The sequence below is a fragment of the Heterodontus francisci genome, chromosome 4 (assembly GCF_036365525.1).
Source record: "Heterodontus francisci isolate sHetFra1 chromosome 4, sHetFra1.hap1, whole genome shotgun sequence".
Classification (NCBI taxonomy): Eukaryota; Metazoa; Chordata; class Chondrichthyes; order Heterodontiformes; family Heterodontidae; genus Heterodontus; species Heterodontus francisci.
Genome location: NC_090374.1, coordinates 154,734,081 through 154,757,233, shown reverse-complemented (window position 1 = coordinate 154,757,233; position 23,153 = coordinate 154,734,081). Strand labels below are relative to the sequence as shown.

Here is a 23,153-nt window from a genome sequence, read left to right as displayed (position 1 = left end):
GTCCAGTGGCATACCACAGGGATCTGTGCTGGGTCCCCTATTGTTTGTCATTTATATAAACGACATAGATGACTATGTGGGGGGTAGGATCAGTAAGTTCGCAGATGACACAAAGATTGGCCGAGTGGTTAACAGTGAGGTGGAGTGTCTTAGGTTACAGGGAGGTATTGACGGGATGGTCAAATGGGCAGAAAAGTGGCAGATGGAATTTAACCCTGAAAAGTGTGAGGTGATACACTTTGGAAGGAGTAATGTGACACAGAAGTATTCAATGAATGGCCTGACACTGGGAAGTTCCAAGGAACAAAGGGACCTTGGCGTGTTTGTCCATAGATCTCTGAAGGCAGAAGGGCAGGTTAATAGGGTGGTGAAAAAGGCATATGGGACATTTGCCTTTATCAATCGAGTCATAGATTACAAAAGCAGGGAGGTCATGTTGGAGTTGTACAGAACTTTGACAGGGCCATAGCTGGAGTACTGTGTGCAATTCTGGTCGCCACATTATAGGAAGGATGTGATTGCATTGGAGGGGGCGCAGAGGTGATTCACCAGGATGTTGCCTGGGATGGAACATTTAAGCTATGAAGAGAGGTTGGATAGGCTTGGGTTGTTTTCGCTGGAGCAGAGAAGACTGAGGGGTGACCTGATCGAGGTGATCACAAGATTATGAGGGGCATGGACAGGGTGGATAGGGAGCAGCTGTTCCCCTTAGTTGAAGGGTCAGTTACAAGGGGTCACAAGTTTAAGGTGAGGGGCGGGAGGTTTAAGGGGGACTTGAGGAAGAACTTTTTTACCCAGAGGGTGGTGACGGTCTGGAATGCCCTGCCTGGGAGGGTGGTAGATGCAGGTTGCCTCACATCCTTTAAAAAGTACCTGGATGAGCACTTGGCACGTCATAACATTCAAGGCTATGGGCCAAGTGCTGGCAAATGGGATTAGGTAGACAGGTCAGGTGTTTTAATGCATCGGTGCAGACTCGATGGGCCGAAGGGCCTCTTCTGCATTGTATTATTCTGTGATTCTGTGATTTCACTGGTTCATGGCAGACTTTGTGGTTAGTGATATGTAAATGAGTTTGAGTGGAAACTCGGGGAAATAAAACACTTTTTAAAGAGGGCACAATTATGTGCGCAATTTGTACTGCAATCACCAATTACACCCAAAACAAAAATTACCCCTATATATGGGAGTGCTTCTTGCTGGCCATTTGATCGGGATTATTACCAGCTCCAGGAGTTCAATCACCAACAATGGATAAAATGAATAATTGCTGTCAGCTGTGAGAAGGAAATCAGATCATGAATGTCAACAGAATTCACCTGGTAGCAACAGAAGGTGTTACCTGTCGTACAAACAAAATAAAACTAAGCTGTAGCTCTGAGACTGTGTAGACCTAACACTATAGGCATTTTGAGTGCTCGAGGTACTTTGCCTTGGTACTGCGAGTGCAGACTGGGTTGGCCCAGAGACCCGGAACTTTCATCCTGCATGCACACTCATATTACTTGAAAAGCTTTCATATTTTGTTGTGTAGATAAGTGCTGAATCAGAAAAAATTGTCCCTTATTTAAATTTTATGCAGAACAATAAACCAACAGTTCTAGTTTCCATTGTTTCAATGTCCTGAATTTTCTAGATAAGATGCAAGTTCAAGATTATATGTTCTCGTAAATTGCAGCCCACCATTCTACATGGCCTTTCACTGCTCTGTCAGTATCACTGATAGCGAGCATAAGAGGAAGAGCACAGATCTAGGGGATGAAGCGTGAAGATAGACCAATGGTCTGCATGTGTGTATAGTGTAAATACACTCTTAATAAGACAGGAGATGATGTGTAATATGCAACCAATGATTTGTGTGTATTGTGATAACTCTTACTGCAGCAAGAGCTCTGGAGTTCAGTCCGGATTGTTCCGTGAACATTGCTAATTAAGATTCTGTAGGAACCGGTATTGATTTTGAGAGTAGTCAGTGAGTGCGAGCAGATCATTGATGATACATGACTGATCCTGGCAGCAGTAGCTCAGGCAGCTAAGTGGGTCAACCAGGGTAGACCATCAAGATGTACCTGCTAGAAAAATGTTGAAGAGGGAAGAAGGGGGCAAAGGGATTGTCAATGGATAACAGTAAAGACAAACAGTAAAAGAGGTGGAAATTAATGCAGGAAAGCAATGTTTGAAGCAGGTTAATCAAGGGGAAAGTGGCAGATTGGTGATGGATAGATGTTTTTTAGACTGGAAGGTGGTTCGCCGTAGTGTTTCCCAGTGGCCAGATTTGGGTGCATCACCTTTTGCTTCCTGTCACTGAGCAAATCTTATTACCAATCCACCATTTTTCCCTAATTCCATGGGCTTCAATCCTCTTAATAAGGCTTGTGCGTGGCATTTTGTCGAATGCCTTCCAAAAGTCCATAAATACAGCGTCTACTGCAGTATCTGTTCAACCTGATATTGGGTTCCAATAACTTCCTCACCACCAATGTTAGACTGACTGGCCTGTAGTTTCCTGGTTTATCCCTGCCACTTTCTTGAACAGTGGTATAACATTAGCAACCCTCCAGTCATCTGACACTACTTCTGTACCCAACGAGGATTGAAAGATTGTGACCAATGCTTCTGCTATTTCTACCTTTGCTTCTTTCAGCAACCTAAGATGCATTCCATCTGGACCAGGTGACTTAACAACTTTCTGTAATGCTAAACTGTTTAGTACGTCTTCTCTATCTATTATTATCCTGTCCATAACTTCCTTCTCCTCTTTTAGTGTAACCTTCACATCGTTCAGTTCCTTTGTGAACACAGATGCAAAGTACTGATTCAACACTTTTGGCATGTTCTCTGTATCTACATGAAGAATTTCTTTTGGGTCCTTAATAGAACCAACTTTTTCCTTGGCAAACTTCTTATACTTTATATGGTTATAAAACATTGTAGTGTTCAATTTAATGTTACCTGCTAATCATTTCTTGTAACCTCTCTTTTCCTCCCATATCAACATTTTCAATTCCCTCCTGTACAGAACTGAACTCAGTTCTGAGAAAAGTTCATCAACCTGAAACATTAACTGTTTCTCCCTCCACAAACGCTGCCTGATATGATGAGTATTTCCAGAATTTTCTATTTTTATTTCAGATTTCCAGCATTCACAGCATTTTGCTTTGCTATTAGATGAGATTTCAGAACATCCCAAAGTGCTTTACATCCATTGAAGTACTTTGAATTATAGGAAACCCGGCAGCCAATTTGTGAACTGCAAGGTGCCACAAATGGCAATGTATTAAATGACCAGATAATATACTTTTTTAGGTGTTGCTTGAGGGATGAATGTTGGCCAAGACATTGGGAGAACTCCCTTTATCGTCACTGAATAATACTTTGGGATCTTTTAATCCAACCGGGTTGGGCAGATGGGGTTTTAGTTTAACATGACATCAGAAAATGACACCACCAACATTCCAGCACTTGCTTAGAACTACACTGAAGTGCCAGCCCAGATTACATGCACCAATCTCTGGAGTGGAATGAGACAGAACCCCAGAAGTGATATATCATTTAGCCTGACAGTAGCACTGCAGCACAACCTTAGCACCCTCCCAATAATAGAATCACAGAGTCACAGAAACGTTACACTGCAGAAGGAGGTCATTCGGCCCATCGTGTCTGCACTGACTCTCTGAAAGAGCAATTCCCTCAGTTCCATTCCCCTGCCTTCTGCCTGTAACGCTGCACATTCTTCCTTTTCATATAACTGTCCAATTCCCTTTTGAATGTTTCAATTGAACCCTCCTCCACCATGTTCTTATGCAGCACATTCTAGACCTTAACCACTCGCTGCATGAAAAAGTTTTGCCTCCTGGCACTTTTACTTCTTTTACCAAATACTTTAAATCTGTGCCCTCTCATTCTCGATCCTTTCACAAGTGGGAACAGTTTCTCTCTATCTACTCTGTCCAGACTCCTCATGATTTTGAATACGATTATCAAATCACTTCTCAGCCTTCGCTTCTCCAAGGAAAAACAGTCCTAACTTCTCCAATCTATCTTCATAACTGAAATTCCCCATCCTTGGAACCATTCTCATGAATCTTTTCTGTACTGTCTCCAATGCCCTCACGTCTTTCCTAAAGTGTGGCGCCCAGAACTGGACACAGTACACCAGCTGTGGCTGAACTAGTGTCTTTTACAAGTTCAACATTACTTCCTTGCTTTTGTACTCTATGCCCCTATTAATAAAGCCCAGGACACTGCTCTCAACCGCTCTCTCAACCTGTCCTGCCACCTTCAATGACTTATGCTATTATACACCTTGGTCCCTCTGCTCCTGCATCCCCTTTAGAATTGTACCCTTTATTTTATATTGTCTCTCCATGTTCTTCCTACCAAAATGAATCACTTCACATTTCTCTGCGTTGAACTTCATCTGCCACCTGTCTGCCCATTCCACCAACTTGTCTATGTCCTTTTGAAGTTCTACACTATTCACTATTCTCCTCACAGTTCACAATGCTTCCAAGTTCCGTATCATCTACAAACTTTGAAATTGTACCCTGTACACCAAGGTCGAGGTCATTAATAAATATCAGGAAAAGCAAGATCCCAACACTGATCCCTGGGGAACTTCACTACAAACCTTCCTCGAGGCCCTAGCCCGAAAAACATCCATTAACCACTACTCTTTGTTTCCTGTCATTCAGCCAGTTTTGTATCCATGTTGCTACCGTCCCTTTTATTCCATGAGCTACAAGTTTGCTCACAAGTCTGTTGTGTGGCACTTTTGAAAGTTCATGTACACCACATCAACAGCATTGCCCTCATCAACTCTTTCTGTCCAGCAAGCTAGTTGATCATGATTTTCCCTTAAGACAATATGTGTTTGTCAAATGAGAATAGAGGCCATAAGCAGAGGAACTGGTTTAGAGTAAGTGAATATATCAAATTATCATTCAATTTCATGGACCTCAAGGGTTTTTAAAGGTGTTTTGGGGATCTCGTTCCAAAAGTCTATTTTTTTCACATAAACTACAAAACAGTGCCAAATTGTAAGGAGCATCTGATGAAATTATTTCAAGAGGTAACTAAATGATTGATGAGGGGAAATGGTCAAAAAGGTTTACTAGAAGTTTCAGGATACATTTAATAAGATTCTGATAAAGGGTATGTTTCATGGAAGATGGAACATTTGTAAGGCGGGGGGCTACAATGGCAGATTGAGGGTATATAAGGGATAGTTTGATGGGAGAATAAGGGTTTGAAGGGATTGAAAGACTAGATAAGACATGAGATTCCTGGAACCGTAAGGGTAGGTGTATGGGAGACTGTGGGATTTGTAATGGTAGGTGCTATTACAAGGAAGCCAAAGAAGAGTCAGCCATGGAGGGAGGAAGATTCTGCAAGGCCACTTGTCATGCAGTGATGCTCAGGCATACAGACCTCGCTGTGCCTGCTTTAGCAAGGAACATTCTTCTCTGCACCAATAAAACAGTGAGCTCCTTGTGCCCTTGCATAAGATTCTGGGATTATGACTCAGGTTACTAATGCCATGAAGAGCCATATGATAACATCAGAGTACACGTATTATGGCTAGCAAACTGCCATATCAGTGGCACCTGCAGTGGAGAGCGGGGGTACATGCACAAACAGTGTCAGGATGGGTCTTTTTCACTGTGACCTTGCTGCTGCTGCAAGATGCCAGAGTTTGCAACTTCAACACACTTGGAGCAAAGTGGAAGACAAGCATTAAGAAAGGGTTCAGGGACCATGTGGCATTACATGGGGGGCGGCAAAGTGGCGCAGTGGTTAGCACCGCAGCCTCACAGCTCCAGCGACCCGGGTTCAATTCTGGGTCCTGCCTGTGTGGAGTTTGCAAGTTCTCCCTGTGTCTGCGTGGGTTTCCTCCGGGTGCTCCGGTTTCCTCCCACAGCCAAAAAACTTGCAGGTTGATAGGTAAATTGGCCATTATAAATTGCCCCTAGTATAGGTAGGTGGTAGGGAATATAGGGACAGGTGAGGATGTGGTAGAAATATGGGATTAGTGTAGGATTAGTATAAATGGGTGGTTAATGGGCGGCACAGACTTGGTGGGCCGAAGGGCCTGTTTCAGTGCTGTATATCTAAATCTAAATCACATTACTCTCTGCTCACACAGAGCACTGGTCCAGGTGAGGACTTCTCTTCAAGTAGAAGCATCCATCCAGAATCACAAATCGGCCTCTTGTGTCAGCACCTGGCTCTGCACGAGCAGCATGTTTTATGCCTTGATAGCAAGATAGGACATCCCTGCAGCAGCTGCTGACCCTCAATGGCACACACAGCTCAGCAAAGTCTTAAACAGCTTCTAAGCAAGGCCCATCAATGGAAGCTTCCTGCTGGCTGTTTACTCCCCTCGGCTGAGTGTGAGGTTGAGGATCACTACCACAGGAAGCATATCCATATACTTGTATTCTCTATGCTCACTCTCACATCAATAACAGCATTCAACTGTATCAGTGCCTGGCAGTCAATCATGTTATTGCTCCAGTTAAAAGAATTCTCCTTCAGTGCTCCTGGCACAGACCAGAAAAGCATACTGCAGAACTGTGCAACCATAGTGCAATTATAAGCCATTGCAGCATGGTCTGGAATGTGCTGGGAGACCAGAGGTGGCTGATGGTATTAAGGGTTGAAGTAGGAATGAGATGCAACAACAGCAGTGATGGAGGGCCAGGTCCTTCAACAGTCGAGAGAGTTGTCAGAGATTCGTAAGCTGATTTGCCCGCATTCACAGGCATTTCTGCTGAGGTGGCTGCTGCACACCTTCATCTTCCTCCTCTGTGTGTTCCTGCTGCACTTCTCTAAAGCCCACAGGTAGGCCGTGGTCGATTGCGAGGCTGTGCAGTGTTCAGAATACGATTATAAATTGAAAGCACTGCTTCAAGACCTCAAAGACGACTTCTGACATCCATGGGCAGCTGAGTGATTTATTACAGTCAATTTTAACCCTGTGGAAATTGGGCAGAGTGAGTAGTGAAAATAGCTGCAGTGACTTCCTGCACTCTCCACCCTAATTGCACTGCCTTCCTGAAGATTTTAACTTGCTTTCTTGAGTATGCCAGTGGGACACCCAGCAGAGAACAACAGGGGGCTTTGTTTAAATATGCAGAATGGGCTCTGATGGGCTCTGTCTTTGGAGTCTAAATGCAATTTTAACCTGAGGCTTATGCAAGGGGAGTTGTTGTGGCTTCCCCACCAGGTCAAACTGACAGAGAGTGGATCTGGAGTCAGAAGGGGCTCAAAAAGGTTGAGCAGTTTTTTTTTTAAAGTGAGCCTAGAGGAGCAGGAGTTCTCCTCTGGGTCTCACAGGGTAACATTGGACCTCCTCTGCCAAAGGCTCCCCTTCATCTCCCTGTGACTTTGATACCCTCTGACATGCCCCCTCCCCCAAACTACTTACCTGACTGCTGGTAACTGTTTCATTGGGGCTCCGACAACAGCCTCCTGCCGATTGAAATGCCACTCCCACTGTTCGGCTATCAACGCTTCCTGTCGGGTTCGGGCTGGAGAATTACTGGGCCTAGGAGCTGAGGCCAGGGAGTTAAAATGTCTGGGGTCTTGTGTTGTAGATGGCCAGACGATTCCCAACCACTGCAGCCCCCTCCCGCAGCATTCCTGCCATCAGTTAAATCTGGGCCTATTGTACCTGTTCTGTTTTGGGGTTTGAGGGCAATGTACAGGCGTTAAGAGTCAATCTTCCAACCAGTTCTCTCCTGGAAAGATGATGCCATTCTGAGTGGTAACCGAGAAGCCTGCACCAAGTGTACGACTTCGAGCTTGGGGAAACAGCCCATCTGTAGATTCATGGAGCACAATATAAAGATGTGGAATTGCATCTTGGGTTGGTTCTTGAGTAGCCACATGCACTCAGTCCACTGTGCTTCAAATTCTGGAGAAGCCACAAAATTACTGCCTCTCCTGTGATGGCAGGTAATTTTCGGTGATTCTACCAGGGCATTGGTGGAGGGTCTCTTGGATCGCTCTGTTTCTCTGATTGACAGCATCTTTGCTCACACCCACAATCTTGCTTGCAAGTGGCTGGATGGTGAAGAGTTCAATGTAGACGCCATTTTCACTGCCTCGACTAAAGCAGCTCTGGCCTTGATCGCACATCCAGGTAAGTGACAATAGGAATTGGCTGAGCTCAATGACTACCTTTCTGATAAACTGAGAGTCTTCAGCAGCATAACTTTTCCTCACAGAGCCCCAGATAGCAGAGGTCCTCTACATCCACCAGTGATGTTGGAACCACACGCTCCTTGATTTTCCTCATCCAGAAATAACATCATATCAAGGATTATAGAAACAAATATTGCACTGAAAATGCACTGTAGGCCCACTCATCAGCGTCAAAGGCTTCAGTTCCTGCTCTACAACCACCTCACCAACACAAATTCAACAAGTCTTTCAGTTGAAACATTTGTTTTCTTTTCGACCGTGGTGAAGTAGAAGGAGTTGAAAAATGTGGCACCTACTCCTCCCATTTCCACAGCGCTAATGCCAGGCTAACCCAAGGGGTAACTCAAATGTCACGTGCAACTTAGACCCACAGGTTGGCTCGATACTCTGGACAGTTTTTGAAGTGAATCTTGGTTGACTTGGACTCCAGTTGGATTTGTTAAAGGACATCTGACTCATCAAAATTAGCATGCAATGCATGCAAGACATATCTTTCCTAATGCTGAGTTAAGGCATCTGTGACATTCCACAACTTACAGAATAGGCAATGTCCTTATAATGTACTAGGAAAACTTCTGTCTTCCCCAGCTTCTCCAACTTGGATACCAGGCCCATTGTACAGATGAGTCACCACAGACGATCCACTTCACAGTATAATCACCAGAAAATTCTATGGTTGAGGCAAATGTAAAATGTACACCTTGATGAAATTTCTCCTCAAAATACTCATGTTCATCTGAATGCACAGGCAGGACGAATTTTGCCTGTGAGCTGATGGAACTCATTGTACTTACAGGAAGCATGCTGTGGAGTGCCAGCTTCCACCAGGGACCTCAGGCTGCACCCAATGAGATGTGAGACATGAAACATGCAGCTTTCTCACAGGCTCCTCCACATTAATCCGGGCTAGCTGATTATAAGCAGTATAAAGTGATGCATCAAACAGTACTCACCTGGAACATGAAAACACAAAACAAAATATCCCATTCAGACTTATGGATCTTACAGTCTATAAGGAATTCTTTTTAAATTGTTCTAGAGGGCGTTTATGGGACCAGGAGCAGGCCATTCAGCCCCTCAAGCCTGTTCCGCCATTCAATTAGATCATGTATTGCAACTCCTAGTACCCACTTTGGTTCCACATCCCTTAAAAGGCTTATCCAACCAAGATCTATCAAACTCAGTCATGAAAATGCCATTGACCTCAACAGCTTATTGGGGAAGAAAGTTCCAGATTTCCACTACCTTTTCTGTGAAGAGGTGCTTCCTGACATCACTCCTGCACGGCCTGACTCTCATTTTAAGGTTATGCCTCCTAAAGTTTTCTGCTTTAAATCCTTAAACCTTGTCAGGCTTACTTGAGGAATTGTGACTTTGGGTGATAGGTAAAACGGACAATATTGATTCAGCCGCCTGTTATCCAGTCATTTCAAAGCCGGGAGAAGGTGGGTCATTCGTTATTGCTCATTTTAAACTATCATCCAAAGTAAACTTAACCCCCCACTATGTTTTGTGCCAACTAAAAGTAATTTTAAAAATAGCCCCTTCTGTCAAAGTATTTGTCATTGTATTCACTAGCTTTGAAATTGATGGGATCTTAGGGTAAATTTTCCAAGACTGTTTCCACACCCTGTTGTCCCATTGACGTTCCTGTCAATCAAGTCTCAGAACATTTACCTTACTGCATGGAAGAGGTGTGCATGTGAAATTAATCAAGGCAACCACTCACTTGATTGTTGAAAGCTTCTGGGGCAAATCTCTTGTAAACAGGTGCCAATAAGTTAGCCAGATTTTGCAGATTCGATTCTAGTTTTTCCTCCTGAATAGAGAGATATAAATTAATCATCAGAAAAGGAACTACTGAAAGATCTGAAAATCAGCATTTCAAGGAGAATTCACAATCTGGCACTCCCAAAAGGGAAAGGTGCTCATAGGGAGAAATCCTTGGTAAATCACAGAGTAGCAGTCTGTGATTTGGGTGGAAAATTATGGACTGGGTACTTCTCATTTGCCTAGGTGTTCCTGAGGGCAGTGCACTAATTATAGAACTAACCCTTTAACTTGCTAATTTTGTTTCATAGAGGAAGAATTCACAGACTGATTGGCAGTGACTTCATAGCTGCAACTATATTTATACCAGCTGATAGGGTAGTTAGTCCTATATGAAGGGAGGGTTTTATGGGTTGTCACAACCCACCAACCAGGGAGGCAGCATCCACAGCCACTGGATGCAGGTATCCCACTAGATGCCAACCCAGAATCCAGAGCCGGAGCTCTGCTCTTCACTTGCTGGGACTGTCTGCACCTTCTCAATAGTTTGGCAATGGGGATTTGAAGGGGTACTTTACTGGACATGAGCGCAAAGCCAGACGGAATTATAACATGAGAGATTTGAATGTTCCACCATAATGTTCCAGGTGTGAGGCCTTGTCTGCGTACTGTTGCAAATCAGGAAATTGTGGGCACTTAGCCCTTGCATTTCAATCCATTAAAACAAATGGATGGAAAAGTGGAGTTTCACGCACACCACCTCCTGAAATGCATTTTTGCTGGGTGAGCCTTTGCACCTACAACACCAATTGATGGAATTTCACCCGAAATTCTAACCTGTGTGCGCCACTGTCAGAAGATGACTCACATTATGACCACTAGTAGGTGGAGATGCACGCTTAGTTACCACTTACCTCTTTGGGATCATCTCCGAGCAGCCTGAATTTCCTGGGGATTTTACTTCTTGCAAACTTACACCCATTATAGTACATACTCCAGGAGCAGCCGAAGGAAAATGAAGCTCCACAAGTGTCCTGGTTCAGCCCTTGGCAAGCGCATGTTCGTCTGCAGGAAAAGGCCAGATTTACAACTCACTGACATTTGACTTTGTATCAGACAATAGAATTTCAAACGGTCACACATCATCTTAACTTGGACATATATTGTCATCCCTTTCATAATCGCTGGGTCAAAATCCTGGAACTCCCTACCTAGCAGTGTTTGTGGCAGCACCTTCACCACATGGACTGCAGGGCTTAAAGAACAAGGCACGCACCATCTTTTCAAGGCAACTCGAGATGGGCAACAAATGGCAGTCTTGCCACAAATGCCCACATCCCAAGAATGAATAATAAAAAAATTAATGAATTCAATCACACCCTATTTGAGTGCTAATATGTGACCATTGATTCTATGTGGCAGAAGCTGGAGCTTGACTGAGGATTACGCCTAAGGAGTAATTTTCCAATTGTGTTCAGCTATCAGGGAGCTCCCCCCTTCCCCTCCTCCACCATCCCCACAGCTCCTGCAGTGGTTATCAAAAGTTCATGTGCACGACATGTACCATTTTCTGACCATAATGGTTGAGACCATCTTGCATGGTGTTTGTCCAATTTTTTTGACACATGCTCTGAGGAAGGAAGGCTTCCTGTTGACAAGATTGCTTTATACTCAAATACAGACCATAAGGGAAGGCTGCCCAAAATCACAGCATTCATTATACAAGGTGCACAAGACTGGGCCCAGCATCTCATGCAGTGGCTAGGTTAGATTCCAAACAGATTGTAAGTTGGAGTTTGGAAAGCGATTTCTGCTTATTTCAGTTGGTGTCTCCTCTCTGTTGGTGAGCTGATTTATTCACTCTTTTTTATATTTCTGGGAGGAGGGCCTGCTAGACTCTGGTAACTATTTCTTATAACTGACATTGCAGCACTACCATGTGGGAGGGGTTTTGCAAGTGAGAGGAGGATTATTGAGTGCAGAGGTGTTGATGTTTGGGGGAGGGGGTTGGTGTGTGGGGTGGGGTTTGGTGTGTGGGGTAGGGGATTGGTGTGTGGGGTAGGGGCTTGGTGTGGAGGAGGGAAACTGGTGTGGGGGAAGGGGCATCGTGTGACGTGGGGGTTGGTGTGGGCGAGGGAGCTTCGTGTAGGGGAGGGGGTTGGTGTGGGGGAAGAGGTTGGTGTCAGGGAGGGGTTGGTGTGTGGGGGAGGAGTTGTTGGTGTGGGAGTAGGGTTTGCTGTGTGGGGGGTGGGGGGGTTTGGAGTGTGGTGGTGGTGGGGGGTGTTGGTGTGTGGGGGAGGGGTTGATCTTTGACCGGGGTTTGTCAGTACTAGGGGTTGGTGTGTGAGATGGAAGTTGGTGTTAGGCAGGGGGTTCTATACACCCAAAAAATGTTTAAAGGTTTGTTTGCAAGGGCTCGGTGCAGAGTGTCTTCCTTTGCACACATGTAACGGGAGCTTGTGTGTCTACAACCCGTGAAATTCAATCTATAACTAGCAGTAAGTGAAGAATCTAAAGCTTGAGTTTAGAGTCCAGTGCTGAACACCTTCCTGTGGTTCAGATACAGTGTTACCCACTGCTTTATTTGCTTGCCGATGTCTCCTTATATTCAAAATCTGAGAAGCTGGTCAAACAGTCAGTTTTGTGTGCGGGCGGGGGGTGGGGAGTGCAGGGCATTTCTGCAGGCGGTACCTGGCCACCTTGATAATTTTGCCCAGCATGCCCTGGTTAGGCCCAGTGGGAGCCATGCTTGCCCAGATCAGGCCTGGTTTCCATCCTGCACCAATAAACCCCCAGAAATGTGAAGGGTGAAAAAGAAATCAATTGTAGAGGGATTCCAGAGCCGCTGATCACCTTCTAACTTTATCCCTGCAGGGAAAATAAAAACCAGTGGTGCTCACTTTTTCTGAAAGAGCTCTCTCCTCTGGAGCACAAGGATCCCTCTGTTGCACCTGTACAGGTGCAAGCTTCCCTCCTCAATTATTAAAGAGGCCACACCCTTGGAATTTGGGAGGTGACAGGCAGAGGAGTGTCAATGACCTCAGGGGCTGACAACTGAAGCATAGATTCAGAAATTCCGGGCCCCGTATGTTATTTATTCACTTCCTGAAGCTTTTCACAGAGGAGTATGCACATTGTTGTTGCTTGTCTGTGAGTACGATCTGTACACAAGCTTAGCTACTGTTTTTTCATGAAAAGAGACATGTATTTTCAGGAAAATACTTTTCAGAAGGAGCGGCTTGTAAAAACAGTGAGGTAGTTGGACCTTCCAACAATATTCTCTGTACTTCAATAGAAGATCTTCTGATGTGGTACCTGCCTCTACCACTGAAGGATGGGTAAAAATGATAGGTTGGTAATGTTTAACCTCAACAAAAGATGGGCACAGAGTTGTGCCTTTCAGGAGATGTCTGGAGAGTAACACATGCAGGGAGGTGTTTTACAACTTGGTGCCCATGTTGCAGAACTTTGCACAATAGGAGGACAAATTGGTAAATTGGGAACCGAGCTCAGTGCACAGATTAACCTTCATTAAAATTAATAATTTGAAAATCATGGGGTCGGCAAACTGGATGTTGTTGTATTTTCAGTATGTGTCCTCACCTTGTGAAGCTCTGCTCAGAGCACTGGATCAGAACATTTTATCCCACATGTACAAGGAAGTGGAAGCATCTGGAGCTGGGGGCTGGGGTTGGATACACATCACAACCACTGAATGGACACAATACAGGAAGCCCAGCCCCCATACACAAAAAGGACAGACCTCTTAACTCATGTCCCTTCTCTATATCCTTCCCTCATCCCTCTCTACAATCTTTCCCCTCCCGTCTCAGCCTTCCCCTCCTCCCCCTCAATCTTTCTTTACTTGTCTGTTTCCAGTCCATTGTTCCTCTACCATCCTATATCTCCGTGCCCTTTCCTTCATTATTCCCTCCTATCTTTCCAGCTGTCCTCATCTTTGTTCCTATCCCTAACCATTCCTCTGCCCCTCCTGATCCTTCTGCTTGTCCCCATTCTTCCCCATCCTATCTATTTTCCTCCTATTGTTTTCCCTGCCCACTTCTTTCTCCCATCCTTCCCCGTCTTCTGATTCTCCCCATCTTCTTAACCTCCCCATCCTTCTCACCCTCCTCATTCTTCCTCCATTCTATTGCCCATCCACATTCTCTGACCCCACTGATCCTTCCTGCCATCTTTCTCTCCCTCATTCTTGCCTGCATTCTCCTCCTCTTGGAAAATGTGCTAAGTGGGGAGTTTCATCCTCTGCACATTAAGTCCATCAGGTCTGGAGGATAGATCAAAGTTAATGCTGGATTGGTGCACAAAGGCTACCAATCTAAATCTACCAATCAGGGAGCAGCACTTATCAATTCCTCTGGGCCTGTGTTCTTTAGAGCGCTGAGGCGAGTTTATGTGAGTTTTCTGACCTGGATGAAAGGGGCTTCATGGTTGATTTCGTGCTTGTTGGATGACCCTGCTATCGTGTATGTCTTGTGAATTGCAGGACAATGATCCAATTAGGTGTATTGGATGACTGCAGCAGTCAAACTTGACCAAAGGTTTGGCAGTTTTTGTTTGGAGAGAGAGAAGAACTAGAAGGACAGTGTGCCAGTTTTGACTATGTCACGTGAAAGTGAAAAATTATGTGGATTTGTGTTGACAAGGCCCATTGAGTTTCCATACCAAATAGCAGTGATATCTTGGATTGCTTCCTGGTGTAGGATGTGAAGAGGCATTACCATATTACTACTGACAGTGAATTATAGCAATTTTGGCACCTGGCAAATAAAAGAAACGGGGGAGGAAGGATTGCTCTCAATGTGACCAAGGTGTGAGTCTGTTTATAAAGATTGCATTTACAGTTTTGCCACATGCATGGGGAAGGGGAGTGGAATTCACGATCTGGCACTCCCAGTGGGCACAGATTGGAAAACAGATAGAAGTTCATGGACCAGAATCATCCAGCACGTGTTCCTTTGGACTCTGCTGCTCACTGATAGCACACTTGATGCTGGAGAAAATTTTCCCATTACATTATCAAACTGTATTTCCATTTTGCTTGGGTGGATGTAAAAGATCCCACTGCACTATTTCAGAGAAGAGCAGGAGAGTTATCCCCAGTGTCCTGGCCAATATTTATCCCTCAATCAACATCATAAAAACAGATTATCTGGCAATTATCACATTGCTGCTTGTGGGAGTTTTCTATGTGCATACAGATGTTTTCTATATTACAACAGTGACTATACTTGAAAAAGTACTTCAATGGATGTAAAGCACTTTGAGATGTCCAGTGGTCATGAAAGGTGCTATAGAACATAGGAACATAGGAGCAGGAGTAGGCCATTCCATCAAGCCCACTCCACCATTCAATTAGATAATGGCTGATCATCTCCCTCAACACCACTTTCCCATGTTATCCCCATATCCCTTGATGTCATTGGTATCCAGAAATCTATCGATTTCTGTCTTGAACGTGCTCAATGATTGAGCTTCCACAGCACTCTGGGGTAGAGAATTCCACAGATTTGCTACCCTATGAGTGAAGAAATTCTTCCTCATCTCAGTCCTGAATAGCCTGTCCCTTATTATGAGACTGTGTTCCCTGGTTTTAGACTCACCAGCCAGAGGAAACATCCTATCCACATCCACCATGTCATACCCTGAAAGAAGTTTGTAAAATGCAAGTCTTTCATTCTTCTTCCTTCTTTCTTTGTTGTTGAAAAGTCCATTCAGCGATGCTGCACTTGTAGCATGGAGCCTCACCCGAAGGGAGTGTGGGTCCAAGAATCGGAATGTATCTGCACTATGGGCACCACTCAAATGAGGGTCAGTGCTGAGAGCACATCATAGCTAAATGGACCCTTGATGCTTCTTAGCTTCAAAAATCTAGTAGAAAATCAGCAACATAATCTTTGAAACGCATAGTAAAGTGCTGCAGAATTTAGTTTTTTTGTTGTGCTTGTCGAGGTGCTGGGGAATGAAACCCATTCCATGCAAGGAACCTGGAGTTAGCATCCAGCACTCCCGGGACAAAGTGGAGGCAGAGCCAAGTTTGAACCATCCTGCCCACAGACCATGGGTCGGCCCAGCCCCAGTACAGCAGTTTGAACCATGCTAGACCAAGCATTTGTTGTATACAAGATCCTGACAGCCAGCACAGAAGAACCTTTCATTCCTTCACCATGGCTGGATTTTAGCTCAAGTCCCAGAGGTGAAGGGCGAGCCTCCAACCCGTTTAGTTTCCCCTCCCACTCCCCAAATTGATCTATTCACAAACAGCACTGCGCAGCAAGGCATTGAAACTGTACAAAAAGTTACAGAATTCTGCATTTCCTACTCTTCATTTAGTGCACATCTGCGGCTTGTAAGGGCACCATGTTTCCTCAGGGTTTCGGTAAGTTCCAGGTACAGTCTGTCGGCAAATTGCAAAGGGATTCCTTCCCATACCAGGATCAGGACAATAACCACCGCTGTGTCACAGGAATGACCGGCTCGCTCCCGTACCAGGCACAGCAATTTCTCTTCGACACAGCTTCGCCGAATTACCTGGTGTCACCAAAAAGAAAGGTGCAATCATTGAATATTCAACCCTCCACTCACAGAGGCTTTCATTTCAGCTCGTTCTTGTCCCTTTAGGAACACAGGACCTGAAGTAGGCCATTAGCCCCTCAAAACTGTTCTTCCATCCAATTAGATTTATATCTTAACTCCATCTACCCACCTTTATATCAAAATCCAATTTTAAGCTTCAATTTTCATTCCATTGCTCTTTTTCTGAAGGCGTTGGACAATGTTTTCAATCAAATATGTGACAGCTAAAGGCAAAGGAAGTGGGGGGAGGGGGGGTGGATGGGTGGCAGGAGCAGGGCAGAAGCTGGGTGCATTGTGACTAGTTTTTTATGCAGCAAGTTGTTATGATCTGGAATGCACTGCCTGAAAGGATGGTGGAACTTTCCAAATGAAATTGGATATGTACTTGCAAAGGAAAACTTTGCAGGGCTAATAGGTAAGAGCAGGGGAGTGGGACGAATTGGATAACTCTTTCAAAAGAGCCAGCATAGACAGGATGGGCCAAATGGATTCCTCCTGTGTTGTAAGATTCTATGAACTGATTTTCATCTTTTGATTGTATAATAGATTTAGTCAAACATTTCAGAACTTCATAATCACTTATTTTCAGTATCGCATTTCAAATGCAATGACTGTCTTTAAATGAATAATATGCACCCTGAAAAAGATGAATATTAAAGGCTAGGGGAGTGAATAACGGGGATAGACCACCCATGGCTACAGGAGCAGGGCAGAAGCTGGGTGCATTGTGACTAGTGGCCTACCTACAGATTCCCTAAAGCCATTCCACCTCCTACAAGTCTGGAGTGTGATGGTTTACTCACCATTCACCTGGATGGGTTCAACTCAAGAAGCTCCATCTAGGTCAGAGCAGTTCACTTTCTGTTCTCCCTGTCAATGGACTCACTATCTATCCTCTAATAGCACTCACTCTTTCTTACATGGAAATCGGACAGCAACTTCCAATGACTGCACATGCGCAGTTAAATGTGGGCATCAGGAAGTTGCTGTGTGAGATGCCCTACTCTTCCAGAAGCTACACTACAACAGTATCCCACTGAGAGACTTGATATTGAAATAAATGGAAATGTGAAGTGTGATATATACAGAAAAAGTTGGATTTGTTCATTCCAATGTAAGTACCCTTTTTAGCTGTGTGGTAATTCTTAACTACTGCCAATCACTCTGGCACTGAAAATTAACTTTAGTAAGCATGGAGTCATATTTCTTCAGGTATTAGTTATTGTTGGAGATTTACAAATAAATCTGTTTACTTTTTCTTTGTCTCTTTTATCTCTGTCCTAATCCAATTCCACCCCCTTCCCCCCATCTTTATTTGACTTTCTGTACCTGATTTGGCATTGAATTCAATATTCTAACTGACACTTCCTGGTTCAGACTCTGCACTGCTCATTAGTGATTCTTCAGATATACAGTTGCTTGCCCTGTTCACATGGAATCCAGGTGTTCTGTAGAGGATGCTGCACTTTGTGGATAGTTGGTTGACAGGAGGAGCTTCCAGTACAAAAAACTCCTGGAAAGTCTATGGGCAAGTGCAAGTGTAATGAATGGCTAGCAACGTTTAGTTGCTTCTGACCACAAAGTTCAGCCAAATAAGTCAACAATTAAATGTAAATCACGAGGAACAGCTGCATCCTTGTCATATGTCAAAAGTGTGGGAAAAATAAAATTGAACAACTCACCCATTTTGCAATAGGACATCCTTGACTGCTTTTGCCCTCTTTCCCTGTGTAAATAATTTTCTCTATTCTGATAGCACTGCCTTTTTCACTCAACCTAAGGAAAAAAAGCATTGTCCCAAAGATTAACCAAGATCACAGAATTAAAAACATCTTTTATACAGAGTCTAACATTCGATTTCCAGCCTCTTTTTTTTTAAGATAATTTATTCAGTATGTTACGACCGAGGCGGGAAGAGTGCACTGTCTTTCTCTAGTTCCACTTCTCCACAGGTCACAACATATATATAAATGCATATCCAGTTACCGATGCAGCCAATTATATACTCTATCTATTTTAGTTTCAGAATAAAATCCACCAACCAGGTTTCTTTAATAAACAACAAAGTATTAATTTATTATAAAGCAAGACTTAGTCAATAAAGATGCATGGCTTTAACACACAGTTTGAAATATGACAGTATATATATATATATATATTCCCTTCTAAATACTCAACACACACACACACACACACTGGTTAAAGGAAAAATAAATATGTTTTGGCCAAAATTCGTGTCAATTCTTAAAGAGAAAGGATAAGATATGTTATGTTCTAGATGGCATACAGTCTGGCATCCGAGTACACGTAGATGGGTCACTGGAATCTTTTCAGAAGCAGTTTGTTCAGGAGATGTTGAGAGGAAGTCTACCAAAAGCTTTTCAGGAGAAAAGTGGCATCAGATATTACAGCTATCACGCACTGAATTTTTTGCAGTGTTTCTCAGAGAGGTAGAAAAAAGATGAGCTGGGTGTTTCTTTCAGCAGACTTCAAACCCAACTGACCCAAAACAATATTCAAAAATGAAATCCGCTCTTGAGCACCATAAATCTTGACATGTTACTTCTCTTGTAAACAACTCCCATAGTCAGAAAGCACCTGTTGTTTACTTAGATGAAGACATGTGACATCCAGTAAATGTTGTTTCTAAATGGAGTCCTTCCAGTGACCCTTAAAAAAACACATCCATTGAATCCCTTCAGTCCTCCAATGAATCCATTGCCACAATTCTAAAACACAAGTCCTCAAAAAATATTAAAAAATGAAAGCACTTTCATAACAAGTATAAGCAGCAATTTTGATTGTACAGGTACCCTAGTGTAGTTCCTAGTGTAGTTTGAGTCGCGACAACTGAGCACCGGAGTGTGCACTGCTTGTGGATTGAAGATCCATGTATTTCAGTGTCCCCAAGTGCTGTTTTAAATATGGTAAATACAGGACATAAATGTAGAGGCAGAATCTTCCTAATGGTAAATTGGGTGATACAGCAACCATCTCTTCATGGGATCAAATTTGCACCAAATCTTGAGACCCAAGATGGTCCACCCTTCCATTTTGGTGGCATTGTAATGTCACTCAGCATCTGAAGAAAGCATTGGAGTAAGTAAAGTATGGGGAAAAAAATTTGCCTCTAATTTACAGAGTATGAAACTCAGGGAGTAGGAGGAAATGAGCACCAGGTATTAAAAAGGGTGGCTGTACTTAAAGTTGATAAGTCTACAGGGCCAGCTGGAATGTACCTGAGGATGTCAAAGAAAGGAAAGGTGGTAATTGGAGAGGTACTGACTATAATCTAACAACCCTTGTTAAATCACGAGTGGTTCCAGATGATTGGAGAATTGCAAATGTTACACCCTTGTTCAAAAAAGAGTTTAAGGAAAAATCCAGCAAATACAGGCCAGTCAGTTTAGAACATAGAACATAGAACAGTACAGCACAGTACAGGCCCTTCGGCCCACGATGTTGTGCCGACCCTTTAACCTACTCGAAGATCAAACTACCTACATACATACCCTTCATTCTACAATCTCAGTGGTGGGAAAATAATAATCCAGGACAAAATTAGTAATCACTTGGACAAGTGTGGATTAATTAAGGAAAGCCAGCATTGATTTGTGAAAGGTAAATCCTGTTTAACCAACTTGTTTGAGTTTTTTGATAAGGTAACAGAGGGTTGATGAGGGTAATGCAATTGATGTGGTGTACATGGACTTCCAAAATGTGATTGATAAAGTGCTACATTACAGGCTTGTCAGCAAAATTGAAGCCCATGGAATAAAAGGGAAAATGGGAGCATGGATATGAAGTTGGCTGAGTGACAGGAAACAGAGAGTTGTGGTGAAAGGTTGTTTTTCGGACTGGAGGAAGGTATACAGTGGTGTTACCCAGGGGTCAATATCAGGACCACTGCTTTTCTTGATCTAGTATCAATGACCTGGACTTGGTGTACAGGACACCATTTCAAAATTTGCAGATGACACAAAACTTGGAAGTATTGTGAACTGTGAGGAGGAAAGTGATAGACTTCAAGAGGACATTGACAGGCTGGTGGAATGGGCAGACACTTGGCAAATGCAATTTCAAGCAGAGAAGAACCAAGTGACACGTTTTGGTTGGAAGAATGAGGAGAGACAATATAAACTAAAAGGTACAATTCTAAAGGGGGTGCAGGAACGAAGAGACCTGAGGGTACTTGTCCACAAATTGTTCAAAGTTGCTGGGTAGTTGAGAAAGTGATTAAAAGGGCAAATGAAATCTTGACATTTATAAATAGAGACATAGGCCCACATTTTACTAGCTGGCCGCAAATTGTGGCGGTGCACTTTGAAGTTGGCGGTTCGCCTGCGTGGAGCAGCCACCGCTGAGCCCCCACGATATTTTGCACGGGGGCTCATTTAAATGGAGGGGGCAGAGTGGCCACCCCGATGACGTAATGGGGGCGCCGCTGTGTCCCTGGCAACTGTGTCCGGTGCCACCGCGCAGGCGCCAGTGCCATTTTTAAAGGGCTTCAAGCCCTTACCGGGTGCTGCTGGAGGGCACAGAGTGTGAAGAAGGGAGTTTGGTAAAGCGGGAAACTATAAATTAAGAAGAAAATACATTTGAGTGCACAGAGTGTAAAAATGGGAGTTTTGTGCATGAGGGAGGGGCTCCTTTCTTTCTTTCTTTCTTTCTTTCTTTCTTTCTTTCTTTCTTTCTTTCTTTCTTTCTTTCTTTCTTTCTTTCTTTCTTTCTTTCTTTCTTTCTTTCTTTCTTTCTTTCTTTCTTTCTTTCTTTCTTTCTTTCTTTCTTTCTTTCTTTCTTTCTTTCTTTCTTTCTTTCTTTCTTTCTTTCTTTCTTTCTTTCTTTCTTTCTTTCTTTCTTTCTTTCTTTCTTTCTTTCTTTCTTTCTTTCTTTCTTTCTTTCTTTCTTTCTTTCTTTCTTTCTTTCTTTCTTTCTTTCTTTCTTTCTTTCTTTCTTTCTTTCTTTCTTTCTTTCTTTCTTTCTTTCTTTCTTTCTTTCTTTCTTTCTTTCTTTCTTTCTTCTACCTTTTTCCAGCCTCCAGTAGCTGCCTCTCTCTTCAGTACAGGGGAAGAAGTTGATTGGAGAGTAACTGGTAAGTTATTTTACATCTCATTGTAATAAAAAATTTTAAAGTTACATTATGGCAGGTCAGCTCAGTGGATTGTACGTCGTGCGGTATGTGGAAAGTCATGGACGCACCACATGTCCTAGACGAACACATCTGCATGAAGTGTCACAGGCTGCAGAAGCTTGAGCTCCAGGTTTCAGAGCTCAGCGGTGGCTGGAGTCACTGTTGTGCATCCGCGAGGCAGAGGACTACCTGAATAGCACATTTAGGGAGATGGTCACACTGCAGGTTAGGAGCATGCAGGCAGAGAGGGAGTGGGTGAGCATCAGGCAGTCTAAGAGAACCAGGCAGGTAGTGCAGGAGTCCCCTGAGTCTATCTTGCTTGCTAATCAGGTTTCCATTTTGGATACTGGTTAGAGCAATAGTTCCTCAGGGAAGTGCAGCCAGAACAAAGTCTATGGCACCACGAGTGGCTCAGCTGCACAGGAGAGGAGGAAGAAGAGTGGAAGAGAAATAGTGATAGGGGATTTGATAGTCAGGGGATCAGACAGGCGTTTGGCAGCAGTAAATGTGACTCCACGATGGTGTGTTGCCTCCCTGTGCCAGGATCAAGAATGTCACGGAGCGGCTGCAGTACATCCTTCTGGGGGAGGGTGAACAGCCAGAGGTCGTGGTCCACATTGGTACCAATGACATAGGCAGGAAGAGGGAGAGGTCCTGAAAGCAGATATTATGGAGTTAGGAAGGAAATTAAAAAGCAGGACCTCCAAAGCAGAAATCTCAGGTTACACCCAGTGCCACGTGCTCGTGAGCATAGGAATAGGAGGATTGATCGATTGAACACGTGGCTGGAGAATTGGTATAGGAGGGAGGGCATCAGATTTCTGAGGCATTGGGACCAGTTTTGGGGCAGGTGGGACCTGTACAAGATGGACGGGCTACACCTTAACAGGACTGGAACTAACATCCTGGTAGGGAGATTTGCTTGTGCTGTTGGGGAGGGTTTAAACTAGCTTTTGTCAGGGGGATGGGAACCTGATGGGTAGCTCAAATTGGAAGGAAGTAAAGCTGATAACAGGAGTTAGAAAAGTAGCAAGTGACATTAGAAGGCAGGCGAAACAAAGGCGAGCATCTACTAGGCTTAGAATGCAGAATGACAAGAAGACAAGGTTGACCTGAATGCACACAGCATTCGCAACAAGGTAGATGACTTAAAGGCCCAAATAGAGGTAATTGTGTATGATATAATTGCCATTACAGACACATGGCTACAGGGTGACCAAGACTGGCAACTGAATATTCAAGGATTTAGGAAGGACAGGCAAAAAGGAAAAGTGGTGATATGCTGATAATAAGGGATGGGATCAGGACATTAGTAAGGGAGGATCTCAGATCGGAAGAACAAAATGTGGAATCTGGGTGGAGCCAAGAAACAGCAAGGGGCAGCAAACATTGGTAGGAGTTGTTTATAGGCCACCAAACAGTAGCGATAGTATGGGGCATTGCATTAATC

General features: G+C 43.9%; 1 protein-coding gene across 5 annotated transcripts in view; it reads right to left on the bottom strand.

The window, feature by feature from the left end:
- The window catches only part of LOC137369339 (methylcytosine dioxygenase TET2-like), a 207,268-nt gene that overhangs the window by 32,663 nt on the left and 151,452 nt on the right, over positions 1-23,153 (bottom strand). For all 5 annotated transcript variants that reach the window (XM_068030397.1, XM_068030396.1, XM_068030398.1 and 2 more), the window contains 4 exons: positions 18,255-18,348; positions 16,319-16,527; positions 10,893-11,043; positions 9,938-10,027 (listed from right to left, as the gene is read on the bottom strand). In XM_068030397.1, the coding sequence (XP_067886498.1) occupies positions 9,938-10,027; positions 10,893-11,043; positions 16,319-16,527; positions 18,255-18,348 (544 nt within the window). The remainder of the gene's footprint in view (positions 1-9,937; positions 10,028-10,892; positions 11,044-16,318; positions 16,528-18,254; positions 18,349-23,153) is intronic.